The sequence below is a fragment of the Typopeltis vanoorti genome, chromosome 19 (assembly GCF_054136105.1).
Source record: "Typopeltis vanoorti isolate ZY-2024b chromosome 19, IOZ_Tvanoo_1.0, whole genome shotgun sequence".
Lineage (NCBI taxonomy): Eukaryota > Metazoa > Arthropoda > Arachnida > Uropygi > Thelyphonidae > Typopeltis > Typopeltis vanoorti.
In genome coordinates this window covers 51,057,478-51,078,201 of record NC_143567.1, presented here as the reverse complement: position 1 = coordinate 51,078,201, position 20,724 = coordinate 51,057,478, and the positions used below count along the sequence as shown (strand labels likewise).

Sequence of the window (20,724 nt, the reverse complement as noted above, 5' to 3'; positions counted from 1 at the left end):
CTGACTGATTTGCCTGTGTTTGTGTGTGTGAGTCATAGTGGCATTGTTACCAAACCTGGTCATTATAAGCTTTTGTTAATGCCATCAACTAATATTAACCCTATATACTAGTTGAAGTTACAATGTTAGCTGTTTATATATTAGTATGTTTATCAGTCTGTGAGACATGAAGAAAAACTCATACATTTTATCAGTGATATGTGACCATAAGCAGTGAACACCTAACTAAGAAAACAAGAACTATGTAATCTCCAGGCATCACTCTTTTCCTCCCAACCCCTGCATAGATCACCAAGGAAAATTAAGTGCTTAGTTTCTGGTATGGCAATACCAGAAACTAAGCACTTTATGCCTCCTGTAGTTTTTCCAGCAAAAATACATCAGAAGAATACTAAACAACCTGAAACGGTTTCTGGTCATCTCTACAATCTTCTATATACTCAGCTGGCACTTATCGAATGCATTGAAACGGTCATATATCCAGAACCTCTGTTCTGGATATATATTGGATATATCCAGAACCGAGGATATTGAGCACAATATCCTCGGTTCTGGATATTGTGCTCAAGAGATAAGCTCTTAAACTAACACCTATTCTTTATCATCTTGACAGTATATATTTTTCAGAGTTTTAAAATATTTTACCATGAATTATTTAACAATAATAGTGCAAATATGCAATAAGAGTGCAAATGGACAAAAATTGTACCCAGCAACTTTTGCAAGAGATTGGAAGACACAATTGCCATTGGCACAGGCAGAAAGTTTTCTGTTTTTAATCCTTTCAAAGTCAGAATTAGCACTGTCATTGATTGCCATCCTGCAGAATTGCTTTATTGCTGTACCTTGAAGGTGGGAGAAGACAGGCTCTCCACAGTAAGTTTGACATATTCTTGAAGCTTTTCTCTTGAACAACCTTGATGCACAAATTTTAGTATTATTTAACAATAATACTAAAATTTTATAATTTATTTTTTACTTAATCCCTGTTTTGTAACAGTCATTACTCTCAAAGTGTAACACTAGTCTGAAAATGAATTGAGGCATGCTTTTCTGTAAGAAGTGACTGACCTAATGCACATTATTCACTTGGCTGGCATCCACTCCAGAGCATGAAAGCAAGCTAATATAGAGCTGATTACAAAAAAAAAAAAAAAAAAAAGACACTTTTTTTTTTTTAGTTTAGCACCTAGCAAAAGCATCGTTCAGTAAGAAGTGCAAAGTTAGGTCCACTAAGGTAGGAATCAGGTGAATGTGTCTGTAGACACTCATGAAGCAAGCATAGGATTGTCCAAAAATACTAAATGCAATCTCTCAGATAATGAATTTGAATGGCACAGCCAATGCAAAGTCTAAATTGTTGTGGGACCTAAGAAGATACTGCACTTTTATGTATACTAATACCAGATATCAACAGTCTGCTTCTTCAACACTTGGAAAACTGTCAACCAATGTAGATTTTGCCAGTCAAGATCCACAACAGATTTTGTTGAACATCGTACTCATCTTGGGACGCATGCCATGAAAAGACAGAAAAAATTGTGCTGTTATACTTGATATTTCCAACAAGGCATTTGATAGGGTTTGGTATAGAGAACTTTGAAAATTGCCACCTTATGGTCTTCCTTCCACTCTTTGTAATTGGATTGCTAATTTTCTCTCCAGCCCTTCATTTTGTGTAATGGTAGAGAGTATTCTGTCTCTCTCTCTCTTTTCAGAATTTCCTCTTAATGCAGGTATTCCTTAGAGCTTTATTATTTCACTCATCCTCATTCTCTTAAACAACTTTCTCTCCTTGACATCAAGGAGAGAAAGTTAAGTATCCAAACACATTATTTCTGTAGCAGCTGCAACTTCCAAAACTAGGCATCCTTTCTCACTCAGTATATTTTCATGACTAGTTATTATCTCTGTATAAATCACAAATCTGCCTTGGAATACTGTTCTCAAATTTTTGGTGATGCACCTAAGACCTCTGAAAGTTCTTGATACTGTTCAAAAGAGAACAAACTAATTAATGACTCCTCTCTCTCTCTCTCTCACAGATGGCCACTCTCAGCATTGTGTCTCTTCTACAGATATTTCCACATGTGCAGTTCAGCAGAACTGCTTCTATCATACCCTTGTTTCTGCTAAATTTATGCAACATGAACAACAGCTGCTCAACATCCTTTTGCAGTTGAATTACTGACTCATCCAACCTGCTACTCCCATTCCTCTTTCGTTACATCTACCTCAATTCTATAGTACAGCCATTGTCGTTGATTATTCTCCAAAGACTACAACCACCAGCTTTTCAAAAAGAATATCAACAGATTACTTTTCTCTTGACCACTGTCAACACACTGCATTGGTTGGCTGTTAGTAACTTCTTTGTGTGTGTGTGTGTGAGAGAGAGAGATTAAAAAACAACAACATAAATTAATGGTACTTAGAATATTGTATCATCTCATTGTGGATATGGCAAAATGAATTATAGGCCAGTAAATGTAAGGAAGTATGTTAAATGTCTTGGAGAAGTTGGTTAAAGATTCGTTTAATATAGGGGTGAACAGATGCCATTGATGCCATCTGTTCACCCCTATAATCTTTCTCAGGACTCTCATATCTGCGGTCTCTAGTCTTTGGTCAAGTGTTTTACTTCTGACCCAGCTCTCAGATCCATAAGTTAAAACTGGTTTGAACACTGTCTTGTATACAGCTAATTTAGTGTTCCGACTAATTTCTCTCTTATTCCATATGAATTTATTCAATTGACTTCCCACCATACCAGCTTTGCTGATTCTGTTGTCTATTTCTATATTTAATTTACCATCTTCAGTAAAAATCGTGCCTAAATAGCTGATATGTTTTACTTGTTCCACAGGTTATCCATTCACAACGCAGTTGACATTTTCGATGATTCTGCCTATTTTCATTGTCTTTGTCTTTTTATTGCTGACCTTCATACCATATCTATTACAAAAGCTATTCAATTTAGTCAGAGAATCTTGCAGATTTGTAGCGGATTTATTTAGAAGTATAACATCATCCGCATAAAGCAAAGAGCTGACATTAACATCTCCAATAAATTAATAAAAATAATACCATTGATATTACTTTGAAATTTATGATGGATACGAAGCTTTTGAGGATCCATATTTGATCTTTAATGGCTGGTAAGGTGGTTAAGAGAACATGCCAACCTATTTGGTCAACAATCTACACCATTAAAAGTTTTTCCATTTCAGCAATAAGATTGTCACATTTTGGATAACTGTAGTATTAACTAGTGTAGCACTTTTCACTTCACTAAGAACTTTATCTTTGTAATTACTGTTGTTACAGTAAGTTTAACCTGTAGCCTATTACATTGCTCGATACACCATCGTCATCATTAAATTTAATCATTTTAATCATATGTAATGTAATAGGCTTACACATCTTCTTTTCATTGGAAGGACAACTCCCTTGTTTTGATTTTTATCTGCCATTATTAAAAATAATAAAATAAAATTATAATTATAAACAGTTTATAATTCACAACAAAATATCAACGTAATGAGCAATAATGTTGTAAACAAACTTTGAATCCATGAAAACTGAGAACATCACATTGCTAAAAATGTCTTATGAGTGAATGTAGCATAGTATAAATGGGCATCGGTCATAATTAAAGGGCATCATATGAGCAAATCATCATAAAGCAAAGTGTTAATGCAGGCTATTACTGAAATTCACACACTTAGTGCTCTAGAAGAAGCACAATTTGATGATGATGATGTCTTGGATATTTTACCTGATGAAGAAGAAAAAATGGATACTAGCCATCCTCAATTCTCTAAAAAGAAAAAAAATCCAAGCTAGTGAAAACAGAAGTATTTAACACAGGAAGCCAGATGATATCACTAAAAAAAAAAAGAAGAAAGAAATAATGAAAACATTCTTATAATGGAATTGTCGCGGATTCTATCAAAGTCAAGAGACAATCTGACATTACAAAATAATACCATCATTCATAAAGACAGGGCATAGACCTGACCATGGTGGAGCCATTTTTGTGGGCAGCCCTTTTGAGCAAATCCCACTCAATATGATTGCAGATGCAGTTGCTATCTAACTCTCACTAAAAACTCTAATATGCTGAATCTACTAGATAACCTTAATTATGTCATATTGCAGTTATCATCCCTAATAATTTCTCTCTTCTAAACACAGGAAGCAACACCTTCTTACATATGCTTTCTATGCTTTTTACATATGAACATTCACTGCCATAGGCTTAACTATCTGCTCACCCTTGCTTTTTCCACTCTTCAAGTAGGAAACTGAAGAAAACTTAAGTTAAGGGGATAATAAATCCCTCATTATTTTAAAGCTGGATATGCAAATGGAGATCGAAATCATTTGGGTACACCGGTCTGGCAATTCGTTAGTAGGGGTATATGTAAGTTCGGTTCACTTAAACCTTGGTATTATCCAGGTCGAAACCGGTCTGGGTAGTGACCTCTCCTCATAATGTAAAACAGTAATACGTATCCTAAGAGCTGCGTTTTACATTATGAGAAAATATTAAGGATAGTGATGGAGCTTGCTCCACCTTTGCTCTGAGTTGCCCTAGTGTTGTACCACCCTGGTGTTCACTTACGCTTGGACTCGCCGATAGTTCTTCGGCATGAAACTCTTAGATTTCGATCTCCGAGTTTCGTATCCGGTTTTAAAATAATGAGGGATTTATTATTCCCTTAACTTAATTTATGCCGCCAGAAAAATAGCCTCTTGGCTCTTTATTGTAGTAATAATAATATATGGGTACACCGGTCTGGCAATTCGTTAGTAGGGGTATATGTGAGTGCAGTTCACTTAAACCTTGGTATTATCCAGATCTACCTACTCACTAATGAGACCTCAATAAAGATCGAAACCGGTCTGGGTAGTGACCTCTCCTCATAATGTAAAACAGTAATACATCACCTAGGAGCTGCATTTTACATTATGAAAAAATATTAAGGATAGTGATGGATCTTACTCCACCTTTGCTCTGAATTGCCCTAGTGTTGTACCACCCTGGTGTTCACTTACGCTTGGACTCGCCGATAGTTCTTCGGCATGAAACTCTTAGATTTCGATCTCCGAGTTTCGTATCCGGTTTTAAAATAATGAGGGATTTATTATTCCCTTAACTTAATTTATGCCGCCAGAAAAATAGCCTCTTGGCTCTTTATTGTAGTAATAATAATATATGGGTACACCGGTCTGGCAATTCGTTAGTAGGGGTATATGTGAGTGCAGTTCACTTAAACCTTGGTATTATCCAGATCTACCTACTCGCTAATGAGACCTCAATAAAGATCGAAACCGGTCTGGGTAGTGACCTCTCCTCATAATGTAAAACAGTAATACATCACCTAGGAGCTGCATTTTACATTATGAAAAAATATTAAGGATAGTGATGGATCTTACTCCACCTTTGCTCTGAATTGCCCTAGTGTTGTACCACCCAGGTGTTGACTTACGCTTGGACTCGTCGATAGTTCTTCGACATGAAACTCTTAGATTTTGATAGATTTCTATCTCCGAGTTTCGTATCTGGCTTTAAAATAATGAGGGATTTATTATCCCCTTAACTTAATTTACGCCGCAGGAAAAATAATCTCTTGGCTCTTTATCGTAGTGAAGAAAACTTATTTGGGAGGGATCACTTTCCTGTGATATCCACTTATCTGCATGAGCATCCATGCATTTCATCATGGATATCATGATGGAAAAATGAGCAAACTGACTGCCCCACCTTCTCACCATTAGCAGAATTTGATTCTGCCACAGTGAGCTCTTCTTTATTCATCATTGATGCAGTGAGTTTATTACACAACTGCAGTTCCTAAAACATCTAGTTACACAACAAAGAAGCCCAGAAGAAAGCATCAAATATTTGATGCTTTCTTCTGGACCTCTGGAGTCAGAAGGAATCCTGGGTCCAATATAATTCCTCCATAACAAGAACAACCAACACAAAAGAAATCTGGGATAAAATCCAGAAAATGACAGACAGATATACCATCCACGCTCTCCATCCTTGAACACAACGAATGCTCAGTTGCTGATTCAACAGTGATTGCTGACACACCCAGAGAAATTTTTGGTAAAATATCAACAACACCTTTTAATCCCACTGAGTTCCTTGCCCAATAAAGCAAAGCAGAAAAAGAAAAAAATCCTGAAAAATTCAAAGAGCCAACCAAACTTTAGATGTGCCGTTAAAAATTGGGGTCCTTTACATAGCCAAAAAAAAGTGAAATGCATTATGTAAGAGATGCATTCATTCTAAATATGGGTGTTGACAAGAGGCTAGATTTTGGTTACTCATTAGTTTGCAAAAATACAAGTTTTGGTCATTACTGTTGGTATCTTATTTACTGTAAGAAAGGTATTAAAAGCAGTGGGGCTGTTACAAGATGATGAGGATGATATTTACTAGGGAGATAATGATAAAATTACTTTGTTGAAACATTATTTTTTCATGTCCTTTTTCATATATTTGTTTTTCTTTCAGAATTAATTTTCATCATACACTTTAAATAATTTTTCTGTAGATTTTTTTTTAAAAAAAGTATTTAATGTCAGTGAAATTTTTTGCTAATGTAAAAAGCCTTTTTTGTAAACATTCTTCATGTAGTTCAACCATCATGGATTCTCTTCAGCATACAAGTTTGGAATCAGCACATAGTGTATATCCGGCTCTGAGTAAATTGAAGATGCTAGGTATAGTAGAAGATACTGCATCTCTAATTTTTGGGTTCGTAACTGCTTTTTCTTTCTGCTTTAAAAAAAAAAAAAAATCATTGTTAGAATTATAACATTGAAAGAACAAAGAATGTGTATCAGATACTACCTGTCTTCTCAAAACTCTCAGTGAAAATTAGTAATAATTTTCTTGTGTAGTGAGACATGTGGATCCTTAATTACAAAATCGCAGATGTATACCACAGTAAAAATTATTTCTTGTACCAATATTTCGTCATACATATTGTAAGACAGCATCAGTGTGGAGGAACAACATTGAAGAATTTGAACAATAGAAGCAGTATATATATATATAAGTAAAATTTAACTGACTAGAACCCGAGAAAGTATAACAAAAATCTTTAATAAATCACGACTAGTTTCATCGGTGTTCCGACTTCTTCAGGTGAGTAAGAAATAACATAAGACTTATAAAAATAACAAGGTAAAAAACAAGAAGCAGAATAGTAACAGTCATATTTGAATAGGTGACCACGTGCTACTGTTGCCATGAGTTGAATGTGTGTGACAGCTAATTTTAGAGCGGCAGTATTGGATTACTGTGCTATGGGAATCAGGCAAATTGTAGCTTAGATTGTTGTTCAAGTGTGAAGGGTCCAGAACTATTTCTTTTGATTCTGTAATTCGTCTTTCAAATTCATCCTTGCATATATATATAAATTGGTTGTGCAGTCCCAATCAACTTGGTGTGGCCGTTCTTTGAGGTTAGGGTTTGTGGAGAAGAGAACATGACTGGAAGCGGCGTTCACTCGTGTTCTACTGTAGGAGATGTCACGTCTATGTTCCTCAAGACGAAGTGAAACAGATTTATCTGTCTGGCCAAAATAAGGTCGATCACAGTTGCACATAACTTTATAAACACCAGGAAAATGCATTTAGTTGTGTTTTGGTTTTGGTCGAATCAGAAAAGAACGAAGTTTTGGCAGAGTAGTATAGTCGGTCTTTATGTTGAATTTCTTCATAATCCTAGATAGTTTTGGGGTAAGAGAGCTGATAAATGGTAACTGTATATGAGTGATAGGGTTGGATTCATCTTCTTGTCGAGTTTATTGTTGGCGTGGTCTCAAACGTTTAGTGATGTTACGAGATGAATATCCATTATTTAAGAAGGTGTTTTTCAGGAAGTTAAGCTCTGTTTGAAGGTCTTCTTCTGTGGAAGTGAGACATCTTGCTCAATGGGCAAGGATGGAGATGATGCCCAGTTTCTGAGGAGGGAAGTGATGAGAAGAGCCATGCAAATATCTATCAGTGTGGGTGGTTTTTCGAAAAATTGAAAATTTAAGACAATCAGGTAATCTACTGATCTTTAGATCCAAGAAGGGGAGAATGCCGTTAATCTCTAGTTCTGATGTGAATTTAATGTTCTGGTGTTGATTATTTAAATGGTTTAGGAAGTTTTGAAAGTTCCTCTAAACCATGTTCCCAGATAAGGAAGACATCATCAATGTAGCGTAACCACAGTTTAAGTTTTAAAGTAGCTATAGAAATAGCTCTCTCTTAAAAATTTTCTAAAAAAATGTTAGCTAAGACTGGCGATAGAGGACTGCCCATAGCTAACCCGCTAGTTTGTTTATATATTCTATCTTCATAGCAGAAATAGTCGGAATTGATGCAGTGAGTTAGAAGAGCAAATATTTTCTTAGAAATCTTGTCCTTAAGAAGAGTCAGACCTTCATCTGTAGGTACATTCATAAAAAGAGACACGATGTCAAAACTCACCATTCTGTCAGTCTGTGAGATTTAAATTTTTTATTTTTGAGATGAAATCTTCAGAGTTTTTGATGAAGGAGGAGGAATTGCCAACTAGATGTTTTAAAGAAGATGCAAGATATTTAGACAGATTGTACGTAGGTGAGTCAATACCTTCCACAATAGGTCTTAAAGGAGGACCACTTTGTCTTGAGGAACATAGACGTGACATCTCCTACAGTAAAACACGAGCGAGCGCCCTTTCCAGTCATGTTCTCTTCTCCGCAAACTCTAACCTCGAAGAACGGCCACACCAAGTTGATTGGGACTGCACAACCAATTTATATATATGCAAGGACGAATTTGAAAGACGAATTATAGAATCAAAAGAAATAGTTCTGGATCCTTCACACTTGAACAACAACAATCTAAGCTACAATTTGCCCGATTCCCATAGCGCAGTAATCCAATACTGGCGCTCTAAAATTAGCTGTCATACACACATTCAACTCATGCCAACAGTAGCACGTGGTCACCTATTCAAATATGACTGTTACTATTCTGCTTCTTTTTATTAAGCTGGAAAGTCCATGTTTTTTACCTTGTTATTTTTATAAGTCTTATGTTATTTCTTACTCACTTGAAGAAGTCGGAACACCAATGAAACTAGTCGTGATTTATTAAAGGTTTTTGTTATACTTTCTCAGGTTCTAGCCAGTTAAATTTTACTTTTATAAATGTATACATCCCGAGTCAATCCTGATTACAATAATATACACACACACACACACACACACACACACACACACACACACACACACACACACACACACACACACACACACACAGTGCATGTGTTACATCAGAATTCCTCTATACATGCAGTTACATTTTTGTTAGATTAAAAACATTATTTGCCCTGAAAATATTAATTAATGATTAATCATTGATAAATATTAAGTCACACTATTCACAGATTAAAAAAGCACTTTTTTCAGCACAGCTCAAATTTCCTGCCATGTTCTTCGGCGACTTTAGTACCCCGTTTAATTTAGTTTTAATTTCAGCCCATTAGGTTTAATCCATGAACATGCGACTGTATACATAGAAGGATTTTATTTACTGTGACATATGTGTTATTCTATAGTTTACAAGACCAAGTCTTCCTGTATCTCTCTAGTTCTTTGTTACTGAAGTGGGCCTGCTTGCACCTGTTTAATTTATTTATTCATATGGAGTTTCCTCCCTATTTCTCCCCTGTCCCTACTGGGGTGAGTTGAGCTCCCTCATGGGGGATTAAGTATTTATGACTAGATCCATGTGTATGTTCACGGGGCCAGTTTGCTTGCTTGTGGGATGAAAAAACCCTGCTGTCCACGCCCAAGACCCTCTAACTTGGCTATGGCTGAGGAAGATCCTTAAGCTCCTCACGTCGTCGACGGGAATCGAACCTAGGACACTCCTTCCCCAGGCATATGGTTGCGAAGCACATAGCCACTAGGCTAACCACGCAGACACCTGTTTAATATCAGTGTATTAATCCCTGAAGATGCCAATTTAACTTTGACAAAATATAGGAAACCATAATGAAATTCAACTGGTATTTACCCGACAACTTGGAAACAGGGCCGCATCCAGCCCATCCAGAAATTATGGAGAATGCCATCAACAACCAACTCTTGAACCACCTAGAGACATACCAACTGATCAGTGACCAGCAGTATGGATTCCACCACTCGTGATCTACAGCAGATCTTCTTGCTTTCACCATACACCTATGGACTCAGGCCATGGAGAAATTTAGAAACTCACATGGTTGCCCTCGACATCTCAAAGGCATTGGATCGGGTTTGTCACGAGAGCCTACTCACCAAACTGCGATCCTATGGTCTGCCTTTCTCACTCTGCAACTTTATCGCCAACTTTCTCACTGGTCACTCACATGTCATGGTGGATGGCTTACTCTCCTCAGATTTTCCCACTAATGCAGGAGTACCCCAGGGTTCTGTTCTTTCACCCATTCTCTTCCTCTTGTATATAAACAATCTGCTCTCACAGATTTCCAATCCTATCCGTAGCTTTGCTGATGACAGTATCAAATGAAAAGTAGGAACGGAGTTCCTACCTGCTAGTACTCAAGTATTAGAATCCTGAAGATCTATCATGACCAGGGACCTGAACTCAGATCTCCTAGCTATATCCCAGTGGGACAAGGACCACCTTGTAAACTTCAATGCCACCAAAACCCAATTCAGTCTGATTTCTTGCAAGAAAGAGCTTGCATCCCTCCTCCTTACCTTCAGTAATACTGAGATATCCAAACATGATCAGATTTCTCTTCTTGGACTGACTTGCACCTTCAATCTTTACTGACACAACCATATTTCAACTATAGCTTCTGCAGCCTCTAAAACACTTGGTGTACTTTTTCGCACAAGACACTACTTCATACCTCCACAGCTGCCAACTCTGTACAAAGCCCAAATCTGCCCAGCCCTTGAATATTGCTCCCATATTTGGGGTGGTTCACCAAACTCCTCTAAGATTACTCAATTCTATCCAGAAGAGGGCAATCCGGCTAATTAATGATCTCTCTCTCAAAACCTACTTCAATTCCTCTCTCAGAGACATTCAGTTTTGTCTTGTGTGTATTTTCTACAGATACTTTCATGGACAGTGCTCTGCTGAACTGGCCTACTGTTATTCCTCCACTCTCCACCAATATCATTAAAACAAGAGCCACTGCTAACCAACATCCTTTTACAGTCCACCTTAAAAGTCACCCAATCAATGTCACCCCCCACTTTGCCTTCCCCAATGACTACAATCCTCAGCTATTCAAGCAAAATGTGAACAGACTCCTTCTCTCTTCTATTCCCCTTGCTCACACAGGGCACTTATGTGCTATAGGTTTTGTGGCCTTTCATGTGTGAATCAGATATATATCAGGGCTGAATATTCCAGGTGTGCTAGGTGTCTGATGTTCATCCATCAAATATCAGTATCACCGATATTATATTTTTGCATTTATTCCCTTAAAAGACTCCCCTAATTGTTTGCAGACTTCGCGTGATTCCTAAAATTGAACACAATATACTAATGCTTCATTGTCCTCTTCACGGGAGTAATGAAGCATTAATGCTACATGAAAAGGGTACTTTTCGATCCTTTAATTGGAGCAATTACGAGTCACATTCACGTTAATAGCCCGGGTGTGCTTTCAAAATGCATCCACCTTTGCGCCCTTTGAAAAGATGTAAAGAGGGCACAGTGGATCAAATTCTTAGCAAGCTGGTGTTTTTAAACCACTGAGAAGGCAAGGCTGGGTGCACTCATGTTTTGAGCTCACCTAGCGGCTGTGATTGGTTATCGTGAACCAATCTAATTGAACGTTGTCACTTGTAATGAGTTGAGCTCTTTCTGTATCCAATGGCTGAATTACAAACAGCTGTTACACATGTATTTTGGAACTGAAAATTTGAAAGTGGAAGCTAGGAGGAAGAAAATAATTATTTTTTCTCTTTGTTGTGCAGTATAGCATCTGTTGAGGTTGCAAAGTTTTTTAACGGTATAGAGATATTTTTATTCTAGTCTTCGAAAACTACAGACAGTTGAAAATTATCTATTCCTGAATAAAAATGAATATTCTGTGATTTATAAGACGTTGTTGATCTACAACAAAATACCAGCATATGTGAGATTGATAAGACAGAAGAACCTCTGATACTAAAAAAAAAAAAAAGAAGAAAGAAAACACTAATGAATGTAGGATTCCTGAAAGTGTGGATAATTCCAATGTTATGTATACCGAGTCTCAGTAAACAAAAGAAAATACTTGGAAAATGAAGTGAAATATACACAAACCAGAGAAATACACATAACATGTGCAACAAATTTTACGAGATGATTCGCTGCTCCACCAAACTATATTTATTCCTTCCATACTCTGTCTCTTTGTAATTTTTTTTTTAATTATGCCATCATAAATTCACTTATTCATGTCTAGACTTTATAGGATTGTGCTATTCTCTCTACCCAGCAACTTATAGGAGACACATATCACAAATGTTAGTTATTGATAATTCGTTTACCATTAATGAAAGTATTTCTACTCACACTTATTCTTTCCTTTCATTTCCTATTCTTACATGTCTTATAAATGATGGTTCACATATTTTCATATTTCATCATCATCATCAAATTCCTGCCATGTACCCTCAAGGAGTGTACAGGATATGATAGTACTACATGAAAAATTTACATCATTACTAACTTCCTATCTACAATTTTCCTCCAAGTCAGTCTGTTACTTGTCAAGACTCCAACATTACCAGATCTTATATTTCTATCATCTAAGGCACGTTGTACCATATCAATCCACCTATATCTTGGTCTTCCTCTGGGTCGTTTTCCTGCCAACTTGGCAGAGAACACTTGTTTTGCTAATCTTTCCTCACCCATTCTGTTTAAGTGACCACACCACCTGACATTAGCTCTGCTAACGCATTCCTGGATGCTGACAATGTCAAGTTCTTTCCTAATATTCTCGTTTTTAATATGATATTGCCATTAATGCCATCTGTTCATGCCTCTAATCTTTCTCAGGACTCTCATATCTGTGGTCTCTAATCTTTGGTTAAGTGTTTTACTTCTGACCCAGCTCTCAGATCCATAAGTTAAAACTGGTTTAAACACACACTTGTATACAGCTAATTTAGTGTTCCCACTAATTTCTCTCTTATTCCATATGAATTTATTCAATTGTTTTCCTGCCATACCAGCTTTGTTGATTCTGTTGTCTATTTCCATATTTAATTTACCATCTTCACTAAACATCGTGCCTAAGTAGCCGAAATGTTTTACTTGTTCCACAGGTTCTCCATTCACAACACAGTTGACATTTTCAATGATTCTGCCTATTTTCATTGTCTTTGTCTTTTTATTGCTGACCTTCATACCATATCTATTACAACAGCTATTCAATTTAGTCAGAGAATCTTGCAGACTTGTAGTAGATTTATTTTGAAGCATAATATCATCTGCATGTGATCCATATAGATAATGAATAACAGAGGGGATAATGTACATCCTTGTCTCACACCAGATTTAACATTAAACCATCTTCCTGTACTTCCTTCAATTCTAACTGCTGACTTACAACTCAAATGAAGACCAAGTATTGCTTGATATAATGCCCCATTGACACCATATAACTGTAGCGTATTGAACAGCTTCTCTCTTGGCACCTAGTCATATGCCTTTTCCAAATCGACAAAACTTAAATACAGATCTCTATTATATTCCCATGCTTTCTCCGCTATTTGTCGTAAAGTGAAGATCTGATTGGAAGTGATCACTATTTAATCTTGAGCAGAATAAAATTGAATCTCATATTGAAAAGAATAACATGTAAGAAAGTTTTAAAGCGAATAAAAGTTGCGCAGCTCTCAGATGTGAACTGTAGATTAAAATACACAAAGATTATTGAAAGAAAAATGAAAGAGTTTGAGAACAGGAATCAAACCTTGGAGATTCAGTGGCAAACTCTGAAGAAAACATTGATTGATTCTGCCAGAGAGGCATGTGGTGAGGTTGTCTGTAAGGATAAAAAAAATTAGAACTCCCTGGTGGACACAGGAAGTTAAAGAGGCAGTGAAGCAAAAGAAGAAAGCATACCAAAAGTTCCTGTCAAATAAGTCAGCTTGTGCTCTTAGAGAATATAGAGACAAATGCAAGAATGCTAAACACTGTGTAAAACTAGCTAAACAAAAGTCATGGGAGGACTTTGGCAAGAATATAGAAAATAAATATCAAGAAGATGGCAAAATATTCTGGAGGTTATGGAAGAAGCTTAAGAATGGAGGAAAGAGTGCTATAAAAGGAATTAGAGATGATAAAGGTGACATGAAAACGGGAGAAAAAGATATCCTTGAAGTATGGAGTAATTACTTTGAAAAACTGCTAAATGAAACAAGCAGTGATGACAGCACAGTGGTAAAAAACACTGACCAGGCATGCAGTCAGGAATACATATCCATACTTGAAGTAGAAAAAGCCATCAAAGGCTTGAAATGTGGAAAGGCAGCAGGAGTAGATGATATTCGACCAGAAATACTGAAATATGGTGGTATAAAAGTCTTACAGTGGCTGCACTGCATAGTTCAGAAAGCCTGGAGAGAGGGACGAATTCCCAATGATTGGAGTAGAGCTCTCATAGTACCCATTTATAAAAAGGGAAATAAAACTGAATGTGAGAATTACAGAGGTATTTCCCTACTGAGTGTTCCTGGCAAGATCTATGCAAGTATACTTGAGAAACAGTTGAGAAGAATTGTGGAAGAAAAGCTTGGTGAAGAACAAGCTGGATTCAGGCCAAATAGAGGCTGTCAGGATCAGATCTTCACTTTACGACAAATAGTCGAGAAAGCATGGGAATATAACAAAGATCTGTATTTAAATGTTGAAAGTTTATTTTTCACTTGGTTAGAGTATAATAAATTTAGTTTAATCCTTTATCCAAGTGTGAGCAAACAAAGTTTGCACCTGAAAGTATCTTCAGGACTGAGCTAAGTTGGTACAACACCAGGGCAACTCGTTGCAAAAGTGGAGCAAGTTACCAACACTCCTGTCTCAGTATCTCCTATGTGTTTTGCATTATAGGAGATACTGAGACAGTAGTGTTGGTAGCTTGCTCCACCTTTGCAACGAGTTGCCCTGGTGTTGTACCACCTTAGCTCAGTCCTGAAGATACTTTCAGGTGCAAACTTTGTTTGCTCACACTTGGATAAAGGATTAAACTAAATTTATTATACTCTAACCAAGTGAAAATAAACTTTCAACATCTTTCTCTAAATCCAGAGTAATTTATTAAAAAAGGGTGGCACACCATTTGGCAACTCCTATAGGTAGAGATGACCTGCGAATGCTTCTGCCTGGTATCTCAGCTTGGGCCTGGCTCCCACTGAAGAGACCTCAATAAAGGTCGAAACTAGTCTAGGTAGTGGCCCTTCCCTTAATGCATAACATTAGACATATCCGCAAGGAGATGTGTTTTGCATTATAGGAGATACTGAGACAGGAGTGTTGGTAGCTTGCTCCACCTTTGCAACGAGTTGCCCTGGTGTTGTACCACCTTAGCTCAGTCCTGAAGATACTTTCAGGTGCAAACTTTGTTTGCTCACACTTGGATAAAGGATTAAACTAAATTTATTATACTCTAACCAAGTGAAAATAAACTTTCAACATCTTTCTCTAAATCCAGAGTAATTTATTAAAAAAGGGTGGCACACCATTTGGCAACTCCTATAGGTAGAGATGACCTGCGAATGCTTCTGCCTGGTATCTCAGCTTGGGCCTGGCTCCCACTGAAGAGACCTCAATAAAGGTCGAAACTAGTCTAGGTAGTGGCCCTTCCCTTAATGCATAACATTAGACATATCCGCAAGGAGATGTGTTTTGCATTATAGGAGATACTGAGACAGGAGTGTTGGTAGCTTGCTCCACCTTTGCAACGAGTTGCCCTGGTGTTGTACCACCTTAGCTCAGTCCTGAAGATACTTTCAGGTGCAAACTTTGTTTGCTCACACTTGGATAAAGGATTAAACTAAATTTATTATGATCTGTATTTAAGTTTTGTCGATTTGGAAAAGGCATATGACAAGGTGCCAAGAGAGAAGCTATTCAATACGCTGCAGTTATATGGTGTCAATGGAGCATTATATCAAGCAATACTTAGTCTTTATTTGAGTTGAAATCAGCAGTTAGAATTCAAGAAAGTACTGGAAGATGGTTTAATGTTAAATCTGGTGTAAGACAAGGATGTACGTTATCCCCTCTGTTATTCATTATCTATATGGATCACATTATGAAGGAAAGTGGTTTTAAACCTGATAATCAAAATTGGAGATGTTAATGTCAGCTCTTTGCTTTATGCGGATGATGTTATACTTCTAAATAAATCCGCTACAAGTCTGCAAGATTCTCTGACTAAATTGAATAGCTGTTGTAATAGATATGATATGAAGGTCAGCAATAAAACGACAAAGAAAATGAAAATAGGCAGAATCATTGAAAATGTCAACTGTGTTGTGAATGGAGAACCTGTGGAACAAGTAAAACATTTCAGCTACTTAGGCACGATTTTTACTGTAGATGGTAAATTAAATATAGAAATAGACAACTGAATCAGCAAAGCTGGTATGGTGGGAAGTCAACTGAATAAATTCATATGGAGTAAGAGAGAAATTAGTCGGAACACTAAATTAGCTGTATACAAGACAGTGTTCAAACCGATTTTAACTTATGGATCTGAGAGCTGGGTCAGAAGTAAAACACTTGACCAAAGACTAGAGACCGCAGATATGAGAGTCCTGAGAAAGATTCGAGGCGTGAACAGATGGCATCAATGGCAATATCATATTAAAAACGAGAATATTAGGAAAGAACTTGACATTGTCAGCATCCAGGAATGCATTAGCAGAACTAATCTCAGGTAGTATGGTTATTTAAATAGAATGGGAGAGGAAAGATTAGCAAAACAAGTGTTCTCTGCCAGGTTGGCAGGAAAACGACCCAGAGTAAAACCAAGATATATTTGGATTGATATGGTACAAAGTGCCTTAGACGATAGAAATATAAGATTTGATAATATTGGAGTCTTGACAAGTAACAGACTGATTTGGAGGAAAATTGTAGATAGGAAATTAATAATGATGTAATTTTTTCATATAGTACTGTCATATCCTGTACACCCCTTGAGGGTACATTGCAGGAATTTGATGATGATGATGAACTCCTTTTACAACACTCTTTCCTCCATTCCTAAGCTTCTTCAACAACTCCAGAATATTTTGTCACCTTCTTGATATTTATTTTCTATGTTCTTGCCAAAGTCCTCCCATGACTTTTGTTTAGCTAGTTTTACATGATGTTTAGCTTTCTTACATTTGTCTCTGTATTCTCTAAGAGCACAAGCTGGCTTATTTGCCAGGAACTTTTGATATACTTTCTTCTTTCCTTCACTGCCTCATTAACTTCCTGTGTCCACCATGGAGTTCTAATTTTTCTATCCTTGCAGACAACTTCACCATATGCCTCTCTAGCTGAATCAATCAAGGTTTTCTTCAAGGCTTGCCACTGAATCTCCAAGGTTTGGTTCCTGTTCTCAAACTCTTTCATTTTTCTTTCAATAATCTTTGTATTTTAATCTACAGTTCACATCTGAGAGCTGCTCAACTTTTATTCGCTTTGAAACTTTCTTATGTGTTATTCTTTTCAATGTGAAATTCAATTTTATCCTGCTCAAGACTAAATAGTGATCACTTCCAATTTCAAATCCTCTGTACACTCTGCTGTCCTGCACCAGGGAGAAAACATCACTATCAACAATAACATAGTCAATGAGACTTTTCTTATTCCTTGCCTCCTCTCTCCATGTGAATTTGTGCACATTTTTATGTTGAAACATGGTGTTAGTAGTAACCAGTCCATGTCCTGAGCAGAAATCCAACAGGTATTTGCCATTATTATTAGCTTTGCTCTTTTCTCCAAATTTTCCCAAATCATTTTAGTATGTCTGACAATCATTTCCTACTCTGCTATTTAGATCCCCAACAAAGACCAACTTTTCCTTTTTCTTTGTGTCATTAGCTTTCTCTAGAGCCTCAAAAAATTCCTCCACTTCTACCTTAGTAGAACCTTCTGTGGGACCATAGGCACAAATAAGTCTCATTGTCCAGTTCCCCATGCTCATATTTGGGGAACTGGGCAATTCCCCAAATATGAGACTGACTGCCATTCAAGTAGATGAGCCTTGTATTTTGTGTTGAATACCATGGCTACTCCTTCTTTTCCTTGATTGTCATTGCCTGAATATAACATTTTGTATTTATTGCTCAGAAAGATCTCACCAGTTTTTGTCTTTTTTGTTTCAGTCATCCCTATTATGTCGATCTGGTACTTATCTAATTCTTCTGCTAGCTCCATGTCTTTGCCATTCAGGTTTCGTATGTTGATAGTACCGATCTTTAACTCTGGTGATGTTGTGTTGGAGTATGTTTTCAGATTTGTTCCAGTAGCTGACTTTTCGCTGTTCGCCCTGGGTCCCTGGCAAAATCAACGGGGGGCCTTGTTTAACCAGGTGACGCCCTAGCCTTCATGAAATTTTGTCATGTTGTACCATCATTTTGTATTTTGGTTTAACCAATAGGAATACAATTTGGTCGGCTAAATCCCAAATTGGCAGCCCATCCTCGTTCGTTCAGTATCCAGGTAGATACCCAACAGGGTGCACCACGAGAAGGTGAGGATTGGACATTAGGTCAGAAGCCCTGGTCGGTTCTCCGCATTCCTTTAAAGGCTATGTGGGGGTCTCCTCTCAGTTTTACAGCTTTGACCCTTAAGCACCTCCTTCATTGTTGTTTTCTAATATATTCTAAAACAAACAGATTGTGCCCCCACTCTACGTAGAAGTATTCAAAGTTATCTTGCAGTTAATTGCATTGGACCAATTAAGATTAGTGCTAATGCGCAGTGCACTCTCAAAACTTTCATACATCGATAAAAATGCAATCACACAGTCATGGGTGTCCGCAGTTTGGGGGGGGGGGGGAATTCCACAAATTATAATCGTAAAAGTGATTGAGATATGTAACCTTACACCCTTGGCCATGGGATGCTTTGTCTGTCTTAAAATTTTGTTATGAGTTGGCCTGTTTCAGCACAAGGCAGGGTAGCTATAGTACACGTGTTTTATTGCAGCAATAAAACATGTTCCTGTTTTTAGTTCATCTTTTTCTGATTTGTAAAAAAAATGTTCATTACTGTGTGAACAGCACCGAGTTCATTTTCCCTCTGTGTCCAGTGAGTCACTGAGTGGAAGTGTGAATTGTAAATTTTTAGTGAAACAAATTTAAACAGAAAAATACATTTTTAAAAGGTAAGTGTATATAATGTAATAATATTATTTTACTTGTTAGTTTTATGATATTTTTGCTTTTAAACTGAAATAATTTAATTTAGGATTTTGGGTTTAATTAATTAGTTGATTTTTAATTAAATATGCCTGTCAATTTTTTTATATATGAAATTGTGCTAAACACTATTAATTTCAAATACTTTTTTTTTCCAAGAATTAAAGATCATTAAAATCAATGTAAAATGAAAATAATGTATGGGTTGTTTAAATCGACAAATAATTACATCAAAAAATGCTAAAAGACATTTATTGATTGAATTTTTTGTCTCCAAGCTTTGCCTCCCTCCCCTCCCCCCCCTCCAGGAAAATTTTCTGCGGATGCACGCCCATGCATACGGTCAAATTGTGTGCCCATTTCTGTTTTGAAATTTGTAGCGCGGGTTGCATAACCCACATGTAAGCACATATCACAGCAGAAATGGGCACACAACGCCACTGATATATATATATATATATATATATATATATATATATATATATATATATAAGTTTTAGTTATTATCTAGTCTAAGTTGTTAATTTCTTTAAACAGCATGATGTAAAAACTGGTAGGTTCCAATCAAATATTATTATAATCATCAGAATTCTAAATAAAAAACTTGGCAATCATAGACAAGCACCCTTTTAGGTGCTGTGGCTGTTGGGATGGTCTAAGAATTACTGTTTCCATAACCTTGGATAGTTTAACACAACCTTATTTATTGAAGTTTAGTTGGTTTTTCAAATCAGTTGCTGATTCCAGAAAAGTCTTTCATACTTGTATATACTGTGGCAAAGCATAATATTTTTTTTATTTATATACACTGGAACTGAGTGGAGGGAGTTGTGTCTTTAAGGGAGTTAAAGATAACTGACTTGATATGTGATTTGAAAGCAGTACAGAGATTATATTTCTTTAAAAGTCCATTTTTTCTGAGGTGCCATGGATATAGGAAATAGTGATAGCATTACTGCAATCTGTATGTTGAGAGGGATGTGAGATGGTGTTGGAGAGGAATAAGTGTTTTTTGGACATTGTAACTATTGGATTTTCCTATCCAATAGTTACAATGCCCCCCCCCCCCCCCAAAAAAAAGGAAAGAGCAGTGAATAAAGTCAAGTTCAGCTGTGAGGGAAGCCTGGTTTGAACAGGGGTTGGTGGCTCTGTTGACAAGAGTTTTCATGATACTGTTTTGTTAAGAGGTTGGATGATGTGAATGTATCTACCCATATGAGTTGGTTTTCTGTAACCTGAGAATGAAAGAAAGAAAGAAATTGTCTAGAAAAGAAAGACTATT

At 36.7% G+C, this 20,724-nt stretch overlaps 1 protein-coding gene across 2 annotated transcripts in view; it reads left to right on the top strand.

The window, feature by feature from the left end:
- tefu (Serine/threonine-protein kinase tefu) overlaps nt 1-20,724 on the top strand; it is a 409,445-nt gene that overhangs the window by 235,075 nt on the left and 153,646 nt on the right. For both annotated transcript variants that reach the window (XM_090409436.1, XM_090409435.1), the window contains exon 21: nt 6,656-6,775. In XM_090409436.1, coding sequence (XP_090265562.1) covers nt 6,656-6,775 — 120 coding nt within the window. The remainder of the gene's footprint in view (nt 1-6,655; nt 6,776-20,724) is intronic.